The following is a 25,161-nucleotide window of genomic DNA, read 5'->3' on the forward strand; positions in this document are numbered from 1 at the left end:
CTAAGATGACAATTTTAGTTTTTATTAAATGGCCTGTTTTGTTAGTTACTGTTTTCAAAGCCACTTGTCGATAGTGTTTGTGTGTGTATGTGTGTGTGTGTGTGTGTGTGTGTGTGTGAGGAACTCTCACAATTGTGAATTAGTGTTACTCTTGATATACGTTTGAAGAGCTTCGAAACTTTGACTACTCTCGGAGCCCGGCTATGGGCCAGGCTCGTCTGGTGCTTGCCTGGTCAACCAGGCTGTTGTTGCTGGAGGCCCGCTGCCCCACATATCCATCACAGCCTGATTGATCTGGCACCTGGTGAAGATACTTGTCCGGTTTCCTCTTGAAGGCTTCTACACTTGTTCCAGCAGTGTTTCTGATATCTTCTGGTAAGATGTTGAAAAGTCTGGGACCCCGGATGTTGATACAGTGTTCCCTTATTGTCCCCACCGCACCCCTGCTCCTCAATGGGTTTATTTTACACTTCCTCCCATATCTCTCACTCCAGTATGTTGTTATGGCAGTGTGCAGATTTGGGACCAAGCCCTCGAGTACCTTCCAGGTATATATTATCATGTATCTGTGGCCCGGTGGCCTGGTGGCTAAAGCTCCCGCCTCACACACGGAGGGCCCGGGTTCGATTCCCGGCGGGTGGAAACATTTCGACACGTTTCCTTACACCTGTTGTCCTGTTCACCTAGCAGCAAATAGGTACCTGGGTGTTAGTCGACTGGTGTGGGTCGCATCCTGGGGGACAAGATTAAGGACCCCAATGGAAATAAGTTAGACAGTCCTCGATGACGCACTGACTTTCTTGGGTTATCCTGGGTGGCTAACCCTCCGGGGTTAAAAATCCGAACGAAATCTTATCTTATCTTATCTGATCTCTCTTTCCTCCACTCCAATTTAAATATTTTAAGAGTATCGTTTTCTCTGACACCGATTCCACAAAAATGGCCGATATCCACCGATACCGATACTTTGGCACATCACTACAGCATACCTGGTGACTATCTGGAAAAGACCCGGGCCGGGACAGAACTGGCGTGCCTACTACTTCCCATTTCTCTTGACTAGCCTACTGACGAATTCTGAAATAACTTTCTCACTTCCATCATGTCAGTAGCCATGTTCGTCCTCCAAATTTCGGCAAAAATTGTGGTCTTTAAGACTGTACTCTCACAGTCTGTCTGAAAGGAGGTGCTTGAGGCCGCTCTCAGTACAGCCATAACAGAGCGACTCACAGACATCCCGCACATAGGATAATGATACTTATGATGAAGTTTGTGTGGCTTATTTGTGTAATGTTCCAGTCACGGTATTGTACCTTTTTATTCTTCCCAGAACGATTCCTAGCTAAAAAAAAAAAAAGAGACCACTCATTCGTACTATATAAACAGTCTAAGGAACTTGATGGCGAGTCGTTTCCACAGTAAATTATTTCTTTAAGCGTAGTTTAGAAAAAAATAAGAAGGAAATTACACACCCTACCCTTCCCTGTTCCCTTCCATATGTTTGTGAACTAAAATATGGCAGGTTCTCTTATGTTACTACACAGACTGGGCATAATTTCATTGGTGTTTCCCCAGAGACTTCATTTACCCTGCTCTTTCCTTCAGACTAAACCCGAGTGGAAGCCTCCCCAAGTCAATTTTACATCTCACACTGACGAACCTTATAATATTCACTTCACACTCCATTCACTTAGATTTCTGCTATCTGAGTGCCAAGCTATAGCTGCCAGAACACACAATATTCACATCCATATCCTCAGACACACCCACAGCAGGAAAACTCTACACCAGTCGGAGTTAGTCACCTTTTCGTAGATGACTTGTGACTGATGCATCCTTAATGGATGCTACTCTCATACAAACTCTCGAGTTTCGAGAGTTTCTCTACTCTCTGAGCCCAGCCATGGGCCAGGCTCGTCTGGTGCTTGCCTGTTCAACCAGGCAAGAAACATAACTGGAAAGAGAACTGGAAACGTAGCCTTTTACTTTGTCCGGATTTAGGTGAAGAGAGGCCCTTAGGCTATTCCACCTGAGAAGGCCCCTCCCAGTGCCCAGCCTCATGACTACAGGAAAATAGAAGAATCTTTTAAGCAAAACTCAGTGAAGCCGAGGATGATGACCGGTGTTTAAAATTCCGCAATTCGCAATTCTTCCACTAAAGGCAATAAGATGTTATTGTTAAATATCGTAGTGATTGAAAAAATAATATACATGTTAAAATTAGCACCTGCAGTAACCGAACTTTGTAAACATTTTGTGGAATAAGCAGAAATTTTTAGGAAAATGAGATTTTAAGTTTAGTGTTATAATCTTTAAAATACATATAGTCTTTTAAATTACATATTAAGAAATAAAGAAACTACAACCATCAGATACGCTAAGATTTAAAAAATAAACTATTTTCTAGCCTTCGTCAGAGAAAATAATCCAAAAGTTCATTAAAATTTTTCTAAGTTCACCACTTTCAGTGCGAACAGCCTCTCTTGAGACATTGTGGCCACTAATACATTTTTAATTCTTTTGAGACTTAAAAAAGGCCTCTCTCCTGAGCAGTTAGTGACCATTAAGGTACGAAATAGCCCCAAGACTATGGTGAGTTATGGTATCATGTGTAAGAAAGGACTACAATAGTGTCAAAAATATTGTGCACCTTGGCTGCAGGCCTCCTAGATTTTGAGGCCCTAGGCTTCAGCCTGCCAAGCCTATAGGTAAATCCAGCACTGCCCGGGCACTATTATTCTTTGAGTTTTATTTGATAGGAAGTTAAATATCCACATGCCCATGTGCATACTTGTAGAAGACTTCAGGACAGTCTGTATAGACTACATCTATATTTTGTTTACTCTCATGTTCATCAAAAAAATAAGGTAATGTACAAGCAACTGAGAGAAACAGAAGCCAACTGATGTAAACACACATCGTCCTGGACTGTACAACTGATGCTAATCCACGTGATTGAAAAACTTTTTTCTTAATACTTTTATCGAAGACTGATAACGTAGGACGTCATTAATGGCTGTGGGCAGAGTCCTGTGTTTAAATTCCCTCAATATAGAAAATTTAAGGCAAAAGAAAGTATCTTTTTAATTTTTTTTTTTTTTTTTTTTTTTTTTTTTTTTTTTTTTTTTTTTTTTTTTTTTGCAAATCTTGAGTCTCGGTCTGGGGCAGTGTGCACGGGCAAGCTCTTGAAATCTATAAAGATTAAAAAATATATCAGATATAGACAGAGATGTAAACCATAGCACCTTGTCTTTGTTTCCAGACTATACATGAGAGTGTCATCCATTGTGGACACGGCAAATCTCCAAGTGGATATAAACGAAGTTTTCCATTGAATAACGGAAAACAATATGACGTTTAATGAGGACAAATTTTAATTACTCCGTTATGGAAAACTTAAGGAAATAATATCTAGAACTGAGTACACTACAAACTCTAACCACACATTGGAGCGAAAAAGTAGTGTGTAAGACTTGGGAGTGTTAATATCAGAGGATCTCACCTTCAAGGATCACAACAGTGTCACTATCACTTCTACAAGGAAAATGAAAGTATGGATGATGAGAACTTTCAAAACAAAGGACGCCATGTCAACGATGATCCTATTCATATCAATTGTTCTCTATAGGCTGGAATGCTGCTATACACTGACAGCTCCATTCAATGCAGGTGAAATTGCTGCTCTAGAGAATGTACAGACAACCTTCCCTGTACATATAAGTTCAGTTTAGCACCTTTATTACTGGGAAAGTTGGAGTCTCTTGACCTGCACTTCCTGGAGCGCGGACGAGATACCTCATAATCTATGCCTGGAAAATCCCAGAAGGACTGGTCACAGATCTGTATACAGAAATTAATTCTTACGAAAGCAAACGACTTGACAGATGATGCATTAGCCCCCCAAGTAAAAATTTGGTAAATTTATGCTAGATTAATTCAGAAATAAATATAGTAATTGAGTTGTAAGTGTGTGCATACACTGAGAGGTGGAGTCAGAGAACATGAGGAGGAATATATACTGTAATATTCCTTTACTCTTATGCTCCAGTCCTGGTAGGCCTATTTTAATGAGTCTTTTCTCGTTTTTCTCGCATATAACTTGTTTGCATGTATTTGAGCAAAATGTTTCTTGGTCACTAAAAAACTCACTAAACCCTCTTATATCCATCCTAAAATCCGCACTGACCATCATATACATACAACAGAAGGGGGAATGTGAAGTATGCATATTCATGATGTTTGGACAGTGGCTGCATCAGGACGATCACTTGACAGCGAGGCTACCGAGTCAATAATGGTACTAATGGAAGAAGTAAAGTGTTGTGATAGCCTTAGTAGAACTGGTGGTAACCACAAGCAAGACTGCTGGTACACACAACTCTGTGACTGGCAGTTAAGTAATACCAGTGTTGAGATAGAAACATAACTTATTTAGTACGGTATGGTAGATTTCCTCCCTTCCCCTTTCTTTTGTTTTTACCCAGGCAGTGACTAGAGGGAATGGAAGGTGGGGAAAGAGCATTCGACTTTCTATTCTTGTCTCATTCATAGATTATGCATGAGACCTCAGGGGGCTTATTATGTTTTTTTTTTATTGTCCAGTTTCTTCCATTTTTTTTTTTGAGAATTTAAGTATGCGTAATGGTGATTAAAAAAAAATTTCATGAAAATTTGAAGAAAAACAAAAAAAATTCAAATAGGTTTTTTTGTGAAGTGGCAATGCTTATCTGTGTATCTATGGATAGTTGCACTGACAATATTGTTTTTGTTAGTGGTACGTTACAAAGAATTAGCAAATCGTTTTTTTTCTCTATGATTAGAAAAAATATAGTAGAATTCTCTCTCTCTCTCCTCTCACCCCCAAAAAATAGAGATGGTATTTTGTCCCAGATTTCCACCCTGACCATCAAAAAAATTAAAAAAAAAAATTAAAAAAAAAACCTGCCTCTTACCACACTATAATAATAATAATAATAATAATAATAATAATAATAATAATAATAATAATAATAATAATAAATCTTTATTTCTACAAATATAGTTACAAGGTATACAGGCCTAGCTGACATCAATAACAAACTACTATATAGAGAGCCCCTTGTCATGCCTAATTCAATTAGGTCTATTTTGTTCCCAGGATGCGAACCACACCATTCGACTAACACCCAGGTACCTATTTTACTGATAGGTGAGCATAGACAAGCAGGTGTCTTAAGGAAACACGTCTTAATGTTTCCACCCGTACCGTGGGACCCCGGAATCAGTGTGTGAGCTAAGTGCACTAGCAACCGAGCTGTGCTCTGAGGCAGCAGGTGGTACTGGGGATCTTAAGAAAACGGTTATTTCTCTTAAGATCGTAAGTATGTATTCCTGTGCAATTTATGCATCACTAATACAGCTGTTACCTGTTTTGATTACGTGGAAACTTATGCTTCAACGTAAAGTCAAACTTGTTCTCTCCCCATCCTTTAAAGCCTTTTTGGCTTATCATCTAAGTAAAACACTTGTCATGGTGGTAAACGCAGTGTGTGTGTCTCTCTTCCTCAGCCCGTTTGTTCTGATGGAACCATCAGAACAGAAGCGCTGACAGAACTACATGCTCTGGGAAAAATTCCTGAATAATCTATTCAAATTTATATTGCATTTTTGGTTAATGCTACTATAAGTTTGACTCGCTGTTTGAGCTGTTTCTTCTCTACTGACTCGTCGCCTTTAAGATCATAGCTTGAGTGACAATAGCATAAAATAGTTCGCTCATGTCAGCATGTTCAGTTCCACTACATCGTGTTGCCCCGCGGCTCACATTTGTCTCCTGTTGCTGGTGACCAAATATATATATATATATATATATATATATATATATATATATATATATATATATATATATATATATATATATATATATATATATACATATACATATATGCAAACAGTCGCAGACAGGCGATCTTGATAATGCAAGACAAGCCACGGAGGGTGGAAAACTTTAGCTCAAGCACTTTCACACTTATCAGTGCGTCATCAGGAGCTGTACAAAGCTATAAAGGAAAAACTGAAGGAGTGAGGGGAGGTTTTCTCAGAGTAGCGCAGTGCGGGTTTGTCACCTACCACAGAATCTCTAGGAATGTGAGCCAACAGTTTGGTGCCACCCTGCACCACCACCATCCCATCCTCCCCATCTGGGGAGGATAATACTCCATAACCCACTACTAAACACTAATGATACACCATAACCCACCACTAAACACTAATGATACACCATAACCCACCACTAAACACTAATGATACACCATAACCCACCACTAAACACTAATGATACACCATAACCCACCACTAAACACTCGGGGACCAAGTCAATAATATGATAATTGTGCAGTGGTGGGCACATTAAAAACCTATTTATTTATGCAACTTATTTATTTATGCAGTACAAGGTGATAGCCAATCATTATTTTAATAAATTCTACCGACTCTAAAAGTTTGAAACATATAAGACAGCCTCCAGTAACTGCTCTCATTCTAACATTTCAATTTTCTAATTTCCTTCACATTTTAAATTTGCACCTGCACAGTCTAAATTTACATGGTGTCATCTTTTTAATAAATTACATGAACAATACTGTTTTAAAACCAATGAGATGTGTTTTTTTAATTGATTCGAAATCGTTTTCACAGTTTTTTAAATAAATTAATAACAAGGTGAAGCTTACTTTCTGGAAGTCTATCAGCACTAAATATTTAAATGTGATCTGAAGAAACCTTTGCAAGTTATCGTACTGATGCCAATTATTCCAGTCTGGTTACTTACAAATTTGCCCGGGTTCATACTAAACTCATTGGGTATTATCTCGGCCATATGATGTATCAGGCATTAAATGCTGAATATGAAGATGAAGACCAAAATTTTTCAAACATGAGATATTGGAAATAGGATTTTTTTTTTCAATAATTTAGACATAAAATTGGCAAGGGGGCACCTACAAACAGATCTGTTTGTGACTTAATAAAGTCCACTGTGTGGGCGATACGTTGTCAATAAAGGCTCACATTATACTGCATATGTGTTTATATTTCCATACACCAATTGTACCATACACCAGCACTGGAAGAACTCGGCCGATCTCGTGTTACGTTCACAATAAAAACGTGAACTCGAGAGGAAGGGAAACGATTTCTGGCATCCGCTTGAAGGTCGTCCTTCACAGACACGGAGTTAATGAGATATAAACTGGGTATTAAGGACAACCATCCCGGCTGTCACATGACACAACAACCAGGCTACTGCCAGTAAAGGAATTTCTAGTAACAAACCAGAACGATATTTCTGGGGGTCAATGCATCCTCATAGGAGGTAAACAGAAGGGTAAAGGTTAAGAAAAATTAAAAATTCTTAAAACTTATATTGTTTGGTTATGTTTCCAAGTGATTTTGTTACTAAGTTCAGGCAGTTACGCGTAGAAACTGAAAGTTTTTGAAGTCAAGTTTTTTCATGAATCCAAATTTTATTTTTTATTTCCTCTGTAAAGCATTTCTGGAATGGATCTTTGCTTTCATTTCATTCCAACAATTTTCAGTGAGATTCAGGTCAGAGTTGTTTCCTGCAACTGGATAACAATATTATTAACGTGCCATCATTTCTTTAACTGTTTTGACATTTGGCGCAGGACACTGTCTTGCATAGGTATATGGTTTCCATGAATTCTGTGTAACGTGAAAAAAAAAATATTCCTTACGCATATTGACTATATGTATCGACTCCACAAACCATATTGGGTCGCATGCGACTCGACATCATTTGCAGGTTAAGTATCAGTGGTGCGATACTTGTGTAGGATATATATTATGTACCAATACCATTTATATACAGGATCCCTCTGTACATCATATATCACGTGACTTCCTTTTTGAATCACACACGCTAGGCCACAGGCCTAAGTTAGACTCCGGGAAAAAGTCGGAGGCATCAACTCTAGGAACCGTCTGTGTGCATCAATATACTATCACAACAGCAGCCTCTACTCTCATTTTTATCTGTGACTTTATTATCCAGGTTCGGGCCAGTAGGCCAGCTGTAGTGTCCCTCCATTCTTTTATTCTTAAATTACAGAAACTGGTAGCAAATGTAAAATTTATCACTCTCCATACTCAAAGCTATGTCACCCATTACTAATATATCTATCCAACCCTCACATGCGCATTAGCAAGTCTTCACACACACACCACCACCACCACCACCAACCACCACCAACCACCACCAACCACCACCAACCACCACCAACCACCACCACCACCACCACCAACCACCACCACCCACCGCCACCACCACCCACCACCACACACCACCACCACACACCACCACCACCACCAACCACCACCAACCACCACCACACACCACCACCACACACCACCACCACGTCTACAGTTCTATATGCTCAGTGCTTGTTCTTCTCCTGCAGGTGCTCTACAATGGGATTGAGATCCTGCGGGAGGCCCAGATGGACCCAAAATCCTCCAAGGTGTATGGCGTTGAGTGGGAGTGCTCGAGCGAGTTCGACGCCACCAAAGACGTGGCTATCAGCTTCATCAGGCCCGGGGCTTATGTGGCCTTCCAGGACTCATACCCCAGGACTGGAGGATCTATCAAAATGGAGATCAAGACGCAGTCACAACACGCATTACTTTTCTACAACACCGGACCGCCTTCCAGGTAACTGGCTAATCCGTCAAGTCCTGCAATGCTGAGCGAGATGTCCGTTTTAAAATGCCCGGAAATATTGTTATTTAGTAACCTCTCACTGGATCTCTTAGTTTAAGTATGCTTGCGGCGATCGTAGTCTGTGTATTGAAAAATATTAAAATTAAATTTTTGTATGTATTTTGCTGATTGAAGGTAAAATCCCGTGTACTGAGATTGGAATAACATCCCACACAATTATGAATGAAGGTTGAATCCAGTGTGTTGTGATAGTGGAGACGGAAAGTGCGTTGAACAAGAAACTGTAAGTATTAACTTTATCCAAGTATTCCGTAGCTCGATCGCTAGCGTACTCGGCTCACACACTGAGGTCCGGAGATCGAATCTCTGGTACGGCTAGAAAACACTAGGGATGTGTTTCCATAGGACGCTTGCTGTCCATGTTCACCTATCAGTATAATGGGTACCTGGGAGTTAGTCGACTTGGTGTGAGTCGCATCCTGGAACAAAACTGACCGAATTTACCCGAAATGCTCAGTATAACCAGCGGCTTTCTATACAGAAGTATATCATTGATGTCAGCTAGGCCTGTATACCTTGTATATTATCACATTATCCACTCAGTAGTGAATGTTATTTCTCTCTCTCCTTACATGCAGGTCAGACTTCATCGCTCTAGAGATTTACGAGGGCCACCTCAGACTGATCCTCGACAAAGGCAACGGTGCTACCGGTCTCAATAGGTACATTCACTCATTTTTTATATTCATTTGTTTTACCAGTTTTAATATACACAGCATTATATACATTTTAGAGATTTTCTTAATATTTTTGATGAACATATGGAGGAAAACTGAGCATTTTTATGTTAAGGAGCAACTGTTTGTTTTCCAGGGAATTAAAACCTTATACATTTAAACTGAGATCAAATTCTTATTTGCTATAATTAACAAAAAAAAATTTATATAAATTAAATTTGGTATATCGTCGCTATTTTTCTCTTCCAGTCAACAAATCCGTTCTATTAATTGCAATACTAATTTTGAGTAAGGCACAGTTGCAACATGTTGCATATGAGTCTTACTCATCTACTTTTCGGTATTGTAATCATTTTCCTTAGTTTAATAATTCTATTTTTCAGTCTATTGCTTTAACATTTGTATTCATAAGAAAAAAAAATGTATATTTGTTTTCGTTGAATTTCGTGAAATTTTGAGGAATTTCATCTTTCAAACCCATTTAGTGTTTCATGCAAACCATTCTTGAAAAGTATATAAATAAGAGTATAGAGGTTTTCGTTTCATTTATGGATTTGGAAAAGACATTTGAGAGGGTGGATAGGGAAGCAATGTGGCAGATGTTGCAAGTGTATGGAATAGGTGGTGGGTTACCGAAAGCATTTAAGAGTTTTTACAGGGATAGTGAGACTCAGGTTATGTAGGAGAGAGGGATATTATTTCCCAGTAAAATTAAGCCTTAGATACGTGATGGTTGTTCAATATATCTGACTGCGAGGCCTGGTCATGGACCTGGCCACGGGGGCATTGACCCCCGAAACCCTCTCCAGGTATACTCCAGGTATGGGGTAGTAAGAGAAATGAATGCTCGGGTATTGGGAAGAGGGTTGGGATTAAAAGATAAAGAATCTAACACAAAGTGGGAGTTGTCACTGTTGTTTTTTGCTGATGACACTGTGCTTTTGGAAGATTCTGATGAGAAGTTACATGGGTTGGTGGGCGAATTTGGGATGGTGTGTAAAAGAAGGAAATTAAACATAAACATAGGAAAGAGCAATGTGATGAGGATAACTAAATTTTTAGATAATGAAAAATTGGATAACAGTTTGCAAGGAGGGAGTATGAAGGAGTATGAAGGTGTTGGAGATGTCGTGTCTGAGGGCAATGTGTGGTGTTAATGTTATGCAGAGAATCCATAGCTTGGAGATTAGGAAGTGCGGAGGTTCTAAAAGTATTGTGGTTCAGACATTTAAAGAGGATGAAATACAATAGAATGAAAGGAAGAGAAGGCTGAGTAAAGTTCGTCTTAGGGAAGGATGCAGGGAGGGGGATAAAGGTTTTGTGTGCTAGTTGCTTGGGCTTCCAGCAAGCATACGTGAACGTGTTAGATAGGAGCGAGTGGAGGCAATGTTTAATATAACTTGACGTGCTGTTGGAGTGTGAGTAAAGTAACATTTATGAAGGGATTCTGGGAAACCGATTAACCGGACTTGAGTACTGGAGATAGGAACTACAGTGTCTGCTCTCTGAAGGAGATGCGGAGATATGTTACAGTTTTGAAATATAGTGTCGGGGCGCCTCTGGCAAGACAGTGATCGAGTTATAGTGAAAATGTTTCATTCTTTTTCAGGTCACGCTGCCTCGGTGGGAAACGGCCGAAATGACAATAAAAAAATGATATATACCAGAACTAACTTAGAAACCTCACCTAACCTAATTTAACCTAGAGTATTTTTTTTTTTAGCTAAATTAGGCCTGGATTATAACTGGATCCACCGCAACGCCCCCAGGCCTTGCGGTGGATCAGGGACTGATCAACCAGGATATTACTGCTGGCTGCACGAAAATTGACATAGGAACCACAGCCCGGTTGCTCAGGAACTGACTTTAGGTACCTGTCCAGTTCCTTCTTGAAGACAACGAGGGATCTATTGGTAATCTGTTTTATGTGTGCTGGGAGGCAGTTGAACAGTCTTGGACCCTTGACACTTATTGTATTGTCTCTTAGCATATTTACATAAGAACATAAGAGCGGAGGAATACTGCAGTAGGCCTGTTGGCCCATACTGGGCAGGTCCTTCACAAATCTAACAGCTGGAGTTGGAGCTTTTTGCCATCTGACCGAGGCCTTCTACTGGCCCACTCATCCACCCCTCCAAAAATCAAAGTCATAATTATAACTATTACAGTTATCACATCAGCGATAAATGTAACATCACATTCATTAACTTCTCCAGAACAAAATACTTTTGTACAGAGACAGAAAGCGAGTGTATATAGACTTTACACAGAAACAAAACATGGAAACCTTCCCGAGTGAGACACAGACATCTTAATGTGTGTCACAGGATTGTCCAGTAAGATCATGTATCATTGGATCATGTATCATTGGAAGAAGTTTGTAAATACATGTGAGATGTGTTCGTCTCCAAGCACGCGGGGGGGATGGAGGGGAAGGAGGTACCTTGATGCTGATGAAGGGCCCTTGATTCAAGGAACTGAAGCTACTCATCCCTTCTGTGTCTCAGACCTGATTACTCCCTGCCCCTCCCATGCCTAAGGTGATAAATGACCCTTACGTGTTTAGTGTCTCTACATTTATTATTACTAGTAGTATACCTGGAAACACCTATATAAATTTTCATATTCTGAGAAGAGATTTTAAGAGATATAAATGCATACTACAAGAGACTGGGTTAAGAGACATGGAGAAACAATATTTTATCTTCATAAGTACGAATTTATTTTTTCAAAAAAACCGGCCGCATCCCACCTAGTTACGGTGGCACAAAAAACAAATCACATTCACCATCATTCGTTCACAACAGCTGTCTTGCCTGAAGTTAGCAGATATCACAGTTCAGATGATTTACCTAACCGGAACATCCTCACCTCAGAGTGCAGGCACTGTCAGGAGTATTCAAACGTATTAATTTTAGCCTTCGTATAAAGCTGTGTCACACCGGTTTTATTAATAGTTTAAAACACAGATATTAAGTTTAATGTCAACCCGTTTAGAAAATGTAATACACGAAATGTTTTTCCACGCTGAGCCCGGCAGAATAATGAACTCTTCTGTACTTCCTGTACGAACACAATGTTGGGGGTGAGGGATTGGGAGGATGGAGGATAGGTGCCTTTCTCTTGCTCTCTCTGCGTGGATAGTAGATGCGTCTACTTCCTACTATCACAGCTACATTAATTAAAACTATCACAACTACATTAACGAAAACTGTCACAACTACCCTAATCAAAACTACATTAAAATCTATCATAGTTATACTAATCAAAACCATCACCAATACACAAAAAAAAACTCACAACTACATTAAAAGTATCGCCACTACACTAAACTATCATAACTACACTAAACAAAACTATCACAGCTACATTAAACAAAATTATCATAGCTACACTAAACAAAACTATCATAACTACACTAAACTAAACAAAACTATCACAACTTCACTAAACAAATTATAAATACACATATATACACACAAAACTGTCTCGTCTACACTAAACAAAGTAATCACAACTTTACTAAATAAAACTGTATCTACTACATTAAACAACGTTATTCCAACTTCACTAAATAAAACTGTATCTACTACATTAAACAACGTTATTCCAACTTCACTAAATAAAACTGTATCTACTACATTAAACAAAGTAATCACAACTTCACTAAATAAAACAATCTTACAATTTATATTATATTGACGGCAATCGGTATCTTCTTTTCTCTTTAGATCGTTAATTCAGTTATCTTCACAATGGAGATGTATCGTGTTTTCATGGAGGAGACAAGAGGCTTATATAATTTTGAGGTAAAAAGTATCCTATCGTCAACCCCTCGTCCTCTGGGTCAGCGATGTACCCTGGTTACCAGCGATGAGTTCCAGTAGATGAAGGAACTGGAGAGAGGACATGGGTGCGCCATTATGATACTTTTCTAGGATGATGGTGTAGGTCATGTGGTGGGTGTCTACCGTCACTGGGACGGTGACCATATCTACTTTGACTCGAACGGTCGTCCATATTATGAGTGTGTTGGAAATTACTTGAAGCTCAATGGAATAAAAACTGGAATTAAATATGTTGGTCGCACACTATAGCGATGTGGTTCATGTTCCTACCACATCCTCACATTTCTTGATTATGTCACTAGCTGTGTTTATCAGAATTCTGACGATGTTTTGAAAAATTATGTCAAGTACATTTCGTCGGCTCCTGATATGACTGCAGTTCTCAATGTAAGATCGATGTTGATGGAATTCCCCAACAGAATTAATGTATGGACCACAGATCCTGATGGCAGTTTAGCACAAGACTTTGCTCCGCCTTCAGCTAAGAAAACCAAAGTTCTCCGACGTCGTCGTTACATTAAACGTCTGGTAAACAGGTGTGTTACTCAGAGAAGGTCCCCAGGCATCCTCAGCAGTGATGTAATACACCGGTTATTACAAGAGAACCGTTTGATACTGAAAACCTTACGCAGCAGAAATTGATTTATTTCATTTAACTATTTACAGCACGACTGGAAAGTGTGCAGAGATTGTTGACTCTTCATTTCCAATAAATAAAAACATAAACCTACTTAGGATGAAGAAGATATAGAGTTATAAGAACAAAAATAATTTTTATGTATGTAAATAAAGTTTTGTTTTAGTTATATTTAATAATTTACTTTTTATGAAGCCTATGCTTTTCATTGGAGGAATGTAGCACCGCCTACCAAGTCTTTTGCTTTTGTTGCGAGTGATTTCCGTCTGCAGATTTGGGACTAGTCCCTCTAAGATTTTCCAAGTGAATATTATCATAAATGTTTCTTGCCTACATTCCAAGGAGTACAGGTCAATGGACTTCAATCGTTCCCAGTAATATAGGTGCTTTATTACACTTACACATGCAGTAAAATTCTCTGTATATTCTCCAGGTCTGTAGTTATGTCTACCTTGAAGATGGCCGTTTGTGCACAGCCTAGAGAAAACAAGTGATTTGAAGAGAATCATCATTGGCTTGGCCTCCCTTTTTATGAAGGTTCTCATTATCTATCCTGTCAGTTTACTAGTAGATGTGGTAGACATTGTTGTGATATTTGAAAGAGAGATTCTCCGACATTATCTCTCCTAGGTCTTTCCCATTAGTTTTTAGTTCTATATTGTGGTTGGAATTTGTTTTATACTCCAATCCAGTTTTCATTTCCTAGAGTGTTCCCATAGCAGAGTGAGATCTGTCTTTTTTGACCGTCATATTTTTTTTCTGAGGACCATTTTAAAGACTTGGTTAATGTCCGCTTGGACATTTGCAGTGACCTCAGTTGATGACACTGTCATGCAAATTTTGGTATCATCACCACGGTGCTGTGGCTTTCATCTCTCTGTCAGATATGAGGATGAGAAAAGGATGGGAGCAAGTATTGTACCTGATGGAACAGAACTTTTCACTGTAGCCACCTCTGAGCTTACTCTGTTTACTATTACTCTTTGTTTTCTATTTAGGAAGTTATAGATCCATGTACCCACTTTTCCATTTTGTGTGCTACACTACATATGCATTCTATTTGTTCTCCAGTGCATCCAAGACCATGTCATAGTGGTCCAGTAGTTGTGAGAGGCAGGAGCGACCTGCTCGAAACCCATGTTGTTGGATATCCAAGTGGGTTGGCGATCTTGCTTCTTATAACCCTTTCAAAGATTTTTATGATGTGGGACGTTAGTGCTATCAGTCTGTAATTCTTTGCAGTTGCTTTACTGCCACCTTTGTGAAGTGGGGCTATAACTGCTGATTTTAGTGCTCTCCCTCCATAGAATATTTAAGGGATTTCTTGCAGTTCTTGATGAACACGGAGTTCCACAGTTTGGGTCTGGGGGCAGAGTGCATGGGCATGTTAGTTATTGTTTTCTCAAAGTCCTTTGGTGTTAGGATTATATCAGAAATTCTTGAATTAACCAAATTCAGAGTCTCGGTCAAAAAAAAAAAATTAGATTGTCTGTAGACCCTTAGTCTGATTAATGGCTCACTAAATGCTCAGTCATTATGCAGAAATTGCGAACAAGGATATAAGATGCAAAACAATCACAGGAAAATTGATCATTCAACTCCCACCGTGGTTTTTTTGCATACTTAGTCATACTGAGACTTCAATATCTCACTCATTTCTTTCCTTTCATCTGCTTAAGTTTTATCTAGTTTAAGCAGTGGCCCAATACTGGATGTGGTTTTTGCCCTGGATATGGAGTTAGGAAAGAAATATATATTTTTTATTTAATTTATAGCTTTAAATTGTTTCTGTGGTTCGTGGCTCCTGTATGATTCCTTTGGCTTAAGTTCAATATTTTCTATTTCACTGGCCAGTGCCTCCTTCCTTATTTTAGGTATACCGGCCCCATTGAGCGGCTCTGTGATTCTTAGCCTTCGCCTGTAGAGGGAGTATCTCTCTCTATCTAATTTACGTCTCTTCTTTTTTCTTAGGCGAAGGTTCGGATCCAAGTTGTTTTGGATATCTTCCCAGCTTGTTTCATTTAGGACATGGTTAGTTTGGTCCCACTTTATGTTTGAGGTATTAAACTTGAACTTAGTGAAGTCCAGGAACCTCTGCATGCATGTCTGTACTTCAGTTATGTTGTGATCTGAGTGTATTGTCTTGGATACTATTATATTTCATGCCAGGCCAAGTGTGTTTTTCAGTTTTGCTGGTTCCACTTTTTATGAATTTGTTGCAGAGATTTAATATCTCATGAATGTGGATTTTCATCATATCTGTCTCTTGGGGTTATCTCTGCTTAGATATTATTTGCCATACTTCTCCACTTTACGTGTCATAAGTTGAAATCGCCCAGCAACAAAATATTTAGGGCTGGGGTTGGAGGATTTTACAGAAAGCAGTCAGTTTTCAAAAGCTGTTTCTTGAACTGCTTGGAAGTTTATATGGTGGCTTGTATACAACAGGTTGACAGGATGTATTTAGTAATTCCAAGCAAATGAGAGACTGTGAAATACAAGGCAAGCCCTACTTATTGCCTGTTGTTTTTGTCACATCTGAATTAATTGTACCCTGGAATCGATATTTCGTTGTTAAAGTGATCCTTTATATGGGTCTCTGAAATCCAAAAACGTTGCATTTGACTTTGTAGGGAGTCCACTGATGGATGGTATTGTGTTGCTTGTTGTTTGCATTAGACCTTGCATATTTGCAAATACAAATGCTGTAGTATTGATGGTATGTAGGGTAGCTTTTATTGCTGTTACTAATATCTGTTGCTCTTGAGTGGGAACCACTTACTGTGCCTCCACTCCGAGAGTGATCTGAGGTGGTGTAGTATAGCACAGACCAGTTTACGTTTATTTAATATTAATTAAAAATCAGTGATATATATTTTTTCTTTATGTTCAGATTGATTACTGCTGATTTATAGCAAAAACGTTTTCTTTCTGCTAATTCGGCACAGAACACCCTTGCAAATAGGGCAAATTCACTATTTTTATTTTTGGAAAAGTGGGCAGGGTGGAAGATGACTATCATGTTGTTTTCGACCAGAAAACTATGTCTTTCTGGTCTTGAGTCAGCAAGCAGGGCAGAAATTTCTCAGCCACTCGCCTTATATTCAGTTTTTCAGTGAAGTGATCCGACGTGACCAATAAGATATTCGCACAGCACTTGCAGTGTCCTGAATACTCTGACGACGATCTCCGTGAAAAACCTTCTTTCTTTTTCAGTGTTGTCTTCTGTTTTCGACGTTCATGGACCACCAGAGTGTTCATCACTGTTAACTGACGATCGTCCTTATGTGAATCGAGAAACCCCACTCAAAACACTGTACCATTGCTTTTTCACCAAGTTCTTGCTGAAACATTTTCTGAGTTTTAATAGATGTTTTACCAAGCCTGAAACAGTACTTCACGCACACATACACGCTGTTCTTTCTTTTGAAGATTTTATTCGGTTACACTGTTTACACTGGTAACACTACAAGAAAGAGCCCATCTAACCTCAACAGAATGACCGACCACACTGAAACTCGCCTAGCTACTTCACATAGGAGTGTCTGGCACAGCATAATCTACACTGTGTAGTTCACCTAGGAAGTGCGTGAAAATTCTATTGTAATTCATAAACACATTACGTGCGCACAAGTACATATAAACATGTACTTATTATTAACTATTTATTTTCATATAAACGACAAATAGGTTTACATATGTATTTACATTACATACTCATGTACATTTATACATACACATGCATGTATACATAATAGTGTATATGGATATTTACACACTACAACAAACACTTTTATACTTCGCTGCATTAGATTTTCATGACCATCCTGCACTAATCATTTTGTATGCATTGAAGCAGAGTGGGCTGGGCTTATGAGATTCGGGGATTCCTTTCATGGCTTTCGCATTGATAAAAATACTTCGTATCAATTAATAATGTGGAGTGCATCTCTTTCCCTGAGTAGGCTTGGGCTTCAGGGATGAGGTTTAACAAAGCTGTGTAAGAAGGGAGAAATGTTATTCTCGGTCAAAGGTACCAGCAATATTCAAAGTAAAAGCAAGTCTTATTTTATTTCCTGGAGTGACGATCACATCATATATGGCGTTCTCTCTGGTTTTATTATGTAGATACGAAGACATGGTTGGTCTCTGGCCATAGCTCTAGTTTCTTCTCGAGGCAGTTTTTAATCTTGCTTCTTCCATCAAGTTCAAAACTGAATGGGAATCTAACAATTTGCTTCCCTTCCTAGATGTCCATCGCTAGGCTACTGGCTTTTCTTTATCCATTTATCGCACGGAAATGCACACTGGCATGTACATTCACTACTTCACTTACCATGCTCCCTCTGTCAAGAAAAGTGTTCTTATTTCGCTCTTTCTCCGCGCCCTCCGCATTTGTGATTCTTAGTTCCTTGACTCAGAATTTTCCATTCTTTGCAATTCGTTCTCTAGCATTGGCTATCCTACCGATTTCATAAACTTTGCTTATTCACATGGTAAATGAACTTTCTTCTCTCCCAAACTCTCTACTCCTGTGAAATTTCCTGTTCTTTGCCTTCACTATATTTCCAGTTATCCAGTTTGTACCTCTCCTCATTCTACTGATACTACCGGAGCCTATTTCATTTCCTACTCCTCTTGTCCTCTCTAATACTTTGGAGAAATTGGCTGCTCTCTTTCTGACAGACTTAAAGAACGCAAAAGAAGTGCTAACCTTGTTGACATTAATAATGCTCTTTTCTGTCATGATAAAGGGCACAGTCATCCCATTAACTGGTCCTCTACCAAAATTGTCTACTCTTCTTCTAGCCTTTACAGATGCCATCTTGTTGAAGCATCCCTTATACTCAACTTTCCTACTATAGATGCCTTCCTTTCTCATTACACAGTCAACTGCTTCAAACTTCAAAACACTTCTTTCGTTTTCTTTCCTATATTTTCTTTGCCTTTCCTGTCTTTTGCCTAGGTGGGTTTTGTTCTATGGCGTTATGTCTTACTCTCGTCAGCCATTAGCTCTCCTGCAGAGCTCCTCTTTTCTCATGTTCTTAGACTACCTCCGCTAATACTACTACTATTTCTTTGCTAAGTCTCCATTCTCTGACCTTTTTCCTTTCTTTTGCACTGCTGCCTTCTTGATGCCACCTCTACTACTGTTGCAATACTTTTACTACTACTACTACCACCATCACTATTACCACCAATATAATGCTATTCCTTCCCTGTGTTATACTACTCCTGATCCCACCTCAGCTATAGTAAATATTCTGGCTTCTCTTTGAGCTGTGTTCCTGGTTAATGGTCCAAGTCAGACCAAAATGCCTACATAAGTTTCAACTTATGTGCAGGTTATTTGTGTATAGAGAGTCAGAGAAAACACAAAAGCAACATATTATAAGGATATTTTCAGTAATACACTGTACACTTCAAATGGTTTTCATTGAATTATTTTGAGACTATACTGTATTGTCCATAACCTTTACTAATGATCACTTGCTGTGCTACTTGCTGGCCGCCAACTATATTTTTTATAGGCCTGAGCTTCATTATCTTTGATTCCCTTTCTACTTCCCTCCCGTCCTACAGTTCCATCTACATCAGTGACGGCGTGTGGCACAAGGTAGAGGCTCACTTCAAGTCTGCCTACATGGAACTTAACGTTGACGATCACATTGAGGACCAGCCAACCCATGTAGGCGAGAACAAGTTCTTTGACCTCTCTGGTTATCTCTTCATAGGGGGAGTAGAGGTAAATAAACAAGCCAGAGCTGTCAGCCAGGGAGCCAAGAATGGTGACAAGAGGTTGGTGTTCTTAATTCCTCACGTGAATTATTGTTTAAATATTTTGAATGATAATTACGTTATAATGAAGATTTCGCTGTTTGTTCCTCTGGATAATCAATAATGTATGTTTACCTCATAATGACATTACTTGATTTCAGAATATCTTAACCGTTTTCAGAAAAAATTTAAGCACGAGACTCGGAGCTCTAGAGATGTAAAATAGTCTACGTTTACTCATCTGTACTAAAACGTCTAGATTTTTTTATATGAAATTTACTAAAAATAGTAATTGATTTTAAAAAAAGAAAAAACATACCAGGGGCGGGGTTTGAACCCGTGGTCAAAGAGTCTCAAAACTAATTGATTTTGCTTAACAATTCTTTCCCCACCTTTAAAAAAAAAAAAGTGTTACCCACACATGTTTGGCTTAGTTTTTTCCGATTCCCTATATTCTCTTAAAAATAATTTCAGTTATTTGTTTTAATTTTTACCGCAGTTTTTTGACAGTACATTTCAAAAGTTTGTTTGTCTTATTTTCAATGATTTTTTTCCTGCCAGTATTAAGGCTCCTGCTCAATTGTTCCATTGGTTTCCACCTTTGTATGCGGTTACCCTTAGTGGCTGATTTTCGGATGACTTATACCCGACATGCTGTCCTACCATCCTAGTGTGAACTACAATATTTTAGTTGCAGTGCGATCCTGTGCGATCCTGTGCGATCCTGTGCGATCCGATGAAGGTATCCCTTTATTCCATGACCCCAAAACCACTTGCCTCTGTGCACGCGAGTTGAACTGTACAGAGTGAGGCATAAGTTATACAGTGTTGAAGATTTTAAGGGAATCGGAAGAGGAATTCACAAGTCACTTTAAGGGAGGTAATATCCTAATTTCTTAAAAAAAAAGGTAAATTAGAATATTACACAGCCTTAATCTAATTCAAATTTTGCAAAGAGAACAAGCAGACCAATATCCAAAATAAGTCTTTTATCTTATTGTGCATAGCATAGAAATGTTTAACAATAAAAGAACATTAAGTTGATTTGACTTAGGAAAACCGAATATAGTCAAACAGTCACTTACGTCTAGTCAGAAGAGGCATTTTCCAATGATTTCACAGAAACTGTCTAGATTATTAAAACTAGCGAATGATAACTTAAGATCAAGAGATTACTTTGTGAAAAACACAGGTATGTGGAGAGTGACATTGCTACCTAGCTTTTAAAGGCATCTTTAGCTTATTGGTCTAAGGCATCACACGGAGAACTACGCCATTCCCCACAAATGGGCTCAAATCCAGCCGATCGCGATCTTTCCCTGTAAATTCCTCGTGTATCGCTCGTGTGGTCAGAACATACAGGACGAGAATAAAATAGCTGGAAACCATGCCTGAGTCTCACTGGTTTGCAAGTGAGACTCAGGCATGGCTAAGAAAAAATATGGCTAAGAAAAAATATGGCTTGTAACCAGGCTACCTAGATTTTAGAGGCATCTGTAGCTTATTTTTCTTATCAAGTAATTGCAACTGTAGTTGTAATTAAAATTCTGGAAGAGTACTCGTGGTGCAGGGACGCCACGAGTACACTGAGAGACAACACAATAAGTATCCGGGGCCCAAGACTGTTCAACTGCCTCCCAGCATATTTAAGGGGGATTACCAATAGACCTCTGGCTGTCTTCAAGAAGGCACTGGACAGGCATCTAAAGTCAGTACCTGACCAACCGGGCTGTGGTTCGTACGTCAGCTTGCGTGCGGCCAGCAGTAACAGCCTTGTTGATCAGACCCTGATCCACCATGAAGCCTGGTCTCAGACAGGGCCGCGGGGGCGTTGACCCTTGAAACCCTCTCCAGGTAAACTCCAGGTACTGTCTAATAGTAATTTACAACATTGTCTCCGACTCTTGACAATCTAAAGTCTACGGTATCTGGCATGTTGGAGTTATTAAGCAACTTTAACTAAATATGCACTAAGTGGGGGGAGTGAAGAAATGTAGGGCGACTTCTCTATACAGTTTCTTTTCTGAAGCGTGTATGTGGATGAGGAAGAAAAGTGGTTGATGAACCTATATTTACTCTCCGTATCAGAATCAGCAATGTTCGTTTAGTATGTCTGAAAAAACTTGAATAAGCTATACTGATGCATCTTGTCGCTTGGGTAAAATTTCTCTTTTGTTAGTGTATAGTGTGGAAATGTGTACGTGGTGATGTGTGTCACTGTAATTATTGTAGCCTTTACCACCGTCTCTGCCAGCCTCGAGGGATGTATCCAGAACGTAAGTGTAGGGGACAAGAGCTTGAGCATAAAGGACGCCCAGGTGACCCTGGGCATCAAGGCAGAGTGCCAGTGGGCATACCCATGCCTCAAGAATCCCTGTGTCGACGGCAGCCGGTGTATTCAGGAAGGCACTGACGGCTTCAAGTGTGAGTGTGAGCTAGCACTGTGTGTTCGTCAGAACTTCACCACAGCCTACAAGGTCTTCACCAAGACGACGCTGCCTTCTGATCTTGAGGTGGGATCACAGCACCTACAGTATTTGTTTACACTGTAAATTCTAACCTTATCTGGGCTAAAAATGGAAGTTTACCATTATCATTTAGGAAAGGGGAAAAATGATACATATTTCGTCATAAATTGTAAAGAATTTAATTCATAAAAATTATATGTGTATTAGGTTTTGCATTATCTGCAGAATTTGCTTTTTTAAGTAACACACGCTGAGTCTAATGTAAAAAAAGCTTTTTTCCTTCCCTTCCCTGTTTATTATCTATCTTCTATTGCTCTTTTCGTGTGCTATTCTTGCTTTCCTTGTAATTCCAACTTTTCTCGTTCCTTATTCTTCCTCCCCTCCCCCTACTCCGTTATTCCTTCTCCCTTCATTGTTCTTACTTTGCTACTTGTTTATATTTCCTTTCTCCGTTGTTTCTATATCTATTCTTCATTGCTTATTTCATCTGTCTTTTTCTGAAGACATATGTGACCTTCCTTCATGCCCTTTCCACACTATTTATTATCCTCCCTACACATTTTCTCTCTCTCTCCACCATTTTTTACTCGTCAATCCCATTTATTTTGGCCTTCGTTCCATTGCCTCGTCGCTCCAACTGTGCTCTTCGTGTTGCAGGTTTTAAGCTTAACACCCATGGAGGTGCAGGAGGGCGGGCAAGTACTCATCACCTCCAACCACCTCAACCTTGTACTAGACTACCAAAAGGTGAGTACCCATCAGTCTTGTCTTACGTATATATAATATATATATATATATATATATATATATATATATATATATATATATATATATATATATATATATATATATATATATATATATATATATATATATATATATATATATATATATATATATATATATATATATATATATATATATATATATATATATATATATATATATATATATATATATATATATATATATATATATATATATATATATATATATATATATATATATATATATATATATATATATATAAATAACCCTACCGTACCAGGAAAAGTGTACAGTACGTTTATTATTGAAAGAATTAGAGGTAAGACAGAATGTAGAATTGCGGATGAGCAAGGAGGTTTCAGAGTGGGTAGGGGATGTGTAGATCAAGTGTTTACATTGAAGCATATATGTGAACAGTATTTAGATAAAGATAGGGAAGTTTTTATTGCATTTATGGATTTAGAAAAGGCATATGATAGAGTGGATAGGGGAGCAATGTGGCAGATGTTGCAAGTATATGGAATAGGTGGTAAGTTACTAAATGCTGTAAAGAGTTTTTATGAGGATAGTGAGGCTCAGGTTAGGGTGTGTAGAAGAGAGGGAGAATACTTCCCGGTAAAAGTAGGTCTTAGACAGGGATGTGTAATGTCACCATGGTTGTTTAATATATTTATAGATGGGGTTGTAAAAGAAGTAAATGCTAGGGTGTTCGGGAGAGGGGTGGGATTAAATTATGGGGAATCAAATTCAAAATGGGAATTGACACAGCTACTTTTTTGCTGATGATACTGTGCTTATGGGAGATTCTAAAGAAAAATTGCAAAGGTTAGTGGATGAGTTTGGGAGTGTGTGTAAAGGTAGAAAGTTGAAAGTGAACATAGAAAAGAGTAAGGTGATGAGGGTATCAAATGATTTAGATAAAAAATAATTGGATATCAAATTGGGAAGGAGGAGTATGGAAGAAGTGAATGTTTTCAGATACTTGGGAGTTGACGTGTCGGCGGATGGATTTATGAAGGATGAGGTTAATCATAGAATTGATGAGGGAAAAAAAGGTGAGTGGTGCGTTGAGGTATATGTGGAGTCAAAAAACGTTATCTATTGAGGCAAAGAAGGGAATGTATGAAAGTATAGTAGTACCAACACTCTTATATGGGTGTGAAGCTTGGGTGGTAAATACAGCAGCGAGGAGGCGGTTGGAGGCAGTGATGCCCTGTCTAAGGGCAATGTGGTGTAAATATTATGCAGAAAATTCGAAGTGTGGAAATTAGGAGGTGTGGAGTTAATAAAAGTATTAGTCAGAGGGTTGAAGAGGGGTTGTTAAGGTGGTTTGGTCATTTAGAGAGAATATATCAGAGTAGAATGACATGGAGAGCATTTAAATCTGTAGGAGAAGGAAGGCGGGGTAGGGGTCGTTCTCGAAAAGGTTGGAAGGAAGGGGTAAGGGAGGTTTTGTGGGCGAGGGGCTTGGACTTCCAGCAGGCGTGCATGAGCGTGTTCAATAGGAGTGAATGGAGACGAATGGTATTTGGGACCTGACGATCTGTTGGAGTGTGAGCAGGGTAATATTTAGTGAAGGGATTTAGGGAAACCGGTTATTTTTATATAGCCGGACTTGAGTCCTGGAAATGGGAAGTACAATGCCTGCACTCTAAAGGAGGGGTTCGGGATATTAGCAGTTTGGAGGGATATGTTGTGTATCTTTATAGGTATATGCTTATAAACTGTTGTGTTCTGAGCACCTCTGCAAAAACAGTGATTATGTGTGAGTGAGGGGAAAGTGTTGAATGATGGTGAAAGTATTTTCTTTTTGGGGATTTTCTTTCTCTTTGGGTCACCCTGCCTCGGTGGGAGACGGCCGACTTGTTGAATATATATATAAATATATATATATATATATATATATTTATATATATATATATATATATATATATATATATATATATATATATATATATATATTAAACACATGTTGCACATGTGTTTAATTTGGGTATCTTTAATGAGGGAATGTTTCGCCACACAGTGGCTTCATCAGTCCACACAAAGGAGAATGGTGAAGAACAGGAGGAGTTTAAGATAATCAGTCCCTCAGCCTTGAGTCGATGTAATCAGTCCATCAATCTTGAAAAGAATAAAGCATTTGTGCGAAGAAGTAGCTTATATACTGTAGGCAGGAGAGGTGCAGCAGTCGTTGGTGGTGTCACAT

At 38.9% G+C, this 25,161-nt stretch overlaps 1 protein-coding gene across 1 annotated transcript in view; it reads left to right on the plus strand.

The window, feature by feature from the left end:
- Positions 1 to 25,161, plus strand: part of LOC128690996 (chondroitin sulfate proteoglycan 4) — a 380,847-nt gene that overhangs the window by 170,352 nt on the left and 185,334 nt on the right. Inside the window, exons 10-14 of the mRNA XM_070089260.1 lie at positions 8,457 to 8,707; positions 9,355 to 9,438; positions 19,522 to 19,737; positions 21,971 to 22,229; positions 22,842 to 22,931. Of these exons, the coding sequence (XP_069945361.1) occupies positions 8,457 to 8,707; positions 9,355 to 9,438; positions 19,522 to 19,737; positions 21,971 to 22,229; positions 22,842 to 22,931 (900 nt within the window). The remainder of the gene's footprint in view (positions 1 to 8,456; positions 8,708 to 9,354; positions 9,439 to 19,521; positions 19,738 to 21,970; positions 22,230 to 22,841; positions 22,932 to 25,161) is intronic.

The sequence above is a fragment of the Cherax quadricarinatus genome, chromosome 27 (genome assembly GCF_038502225.1).
Source record: "Cherax quadricarinatus isolate ZL_2023a chromosome 27, ASM3850222v1, whole genome shotgun sequence".
Taxonomy (NCBI): domain Eukaryota; kingdom Metazoa; phylum Arthropoda; class Malacostraca; order Decapoda; family Parastacidae; genus Cherax; species Cherax quadricarinatus.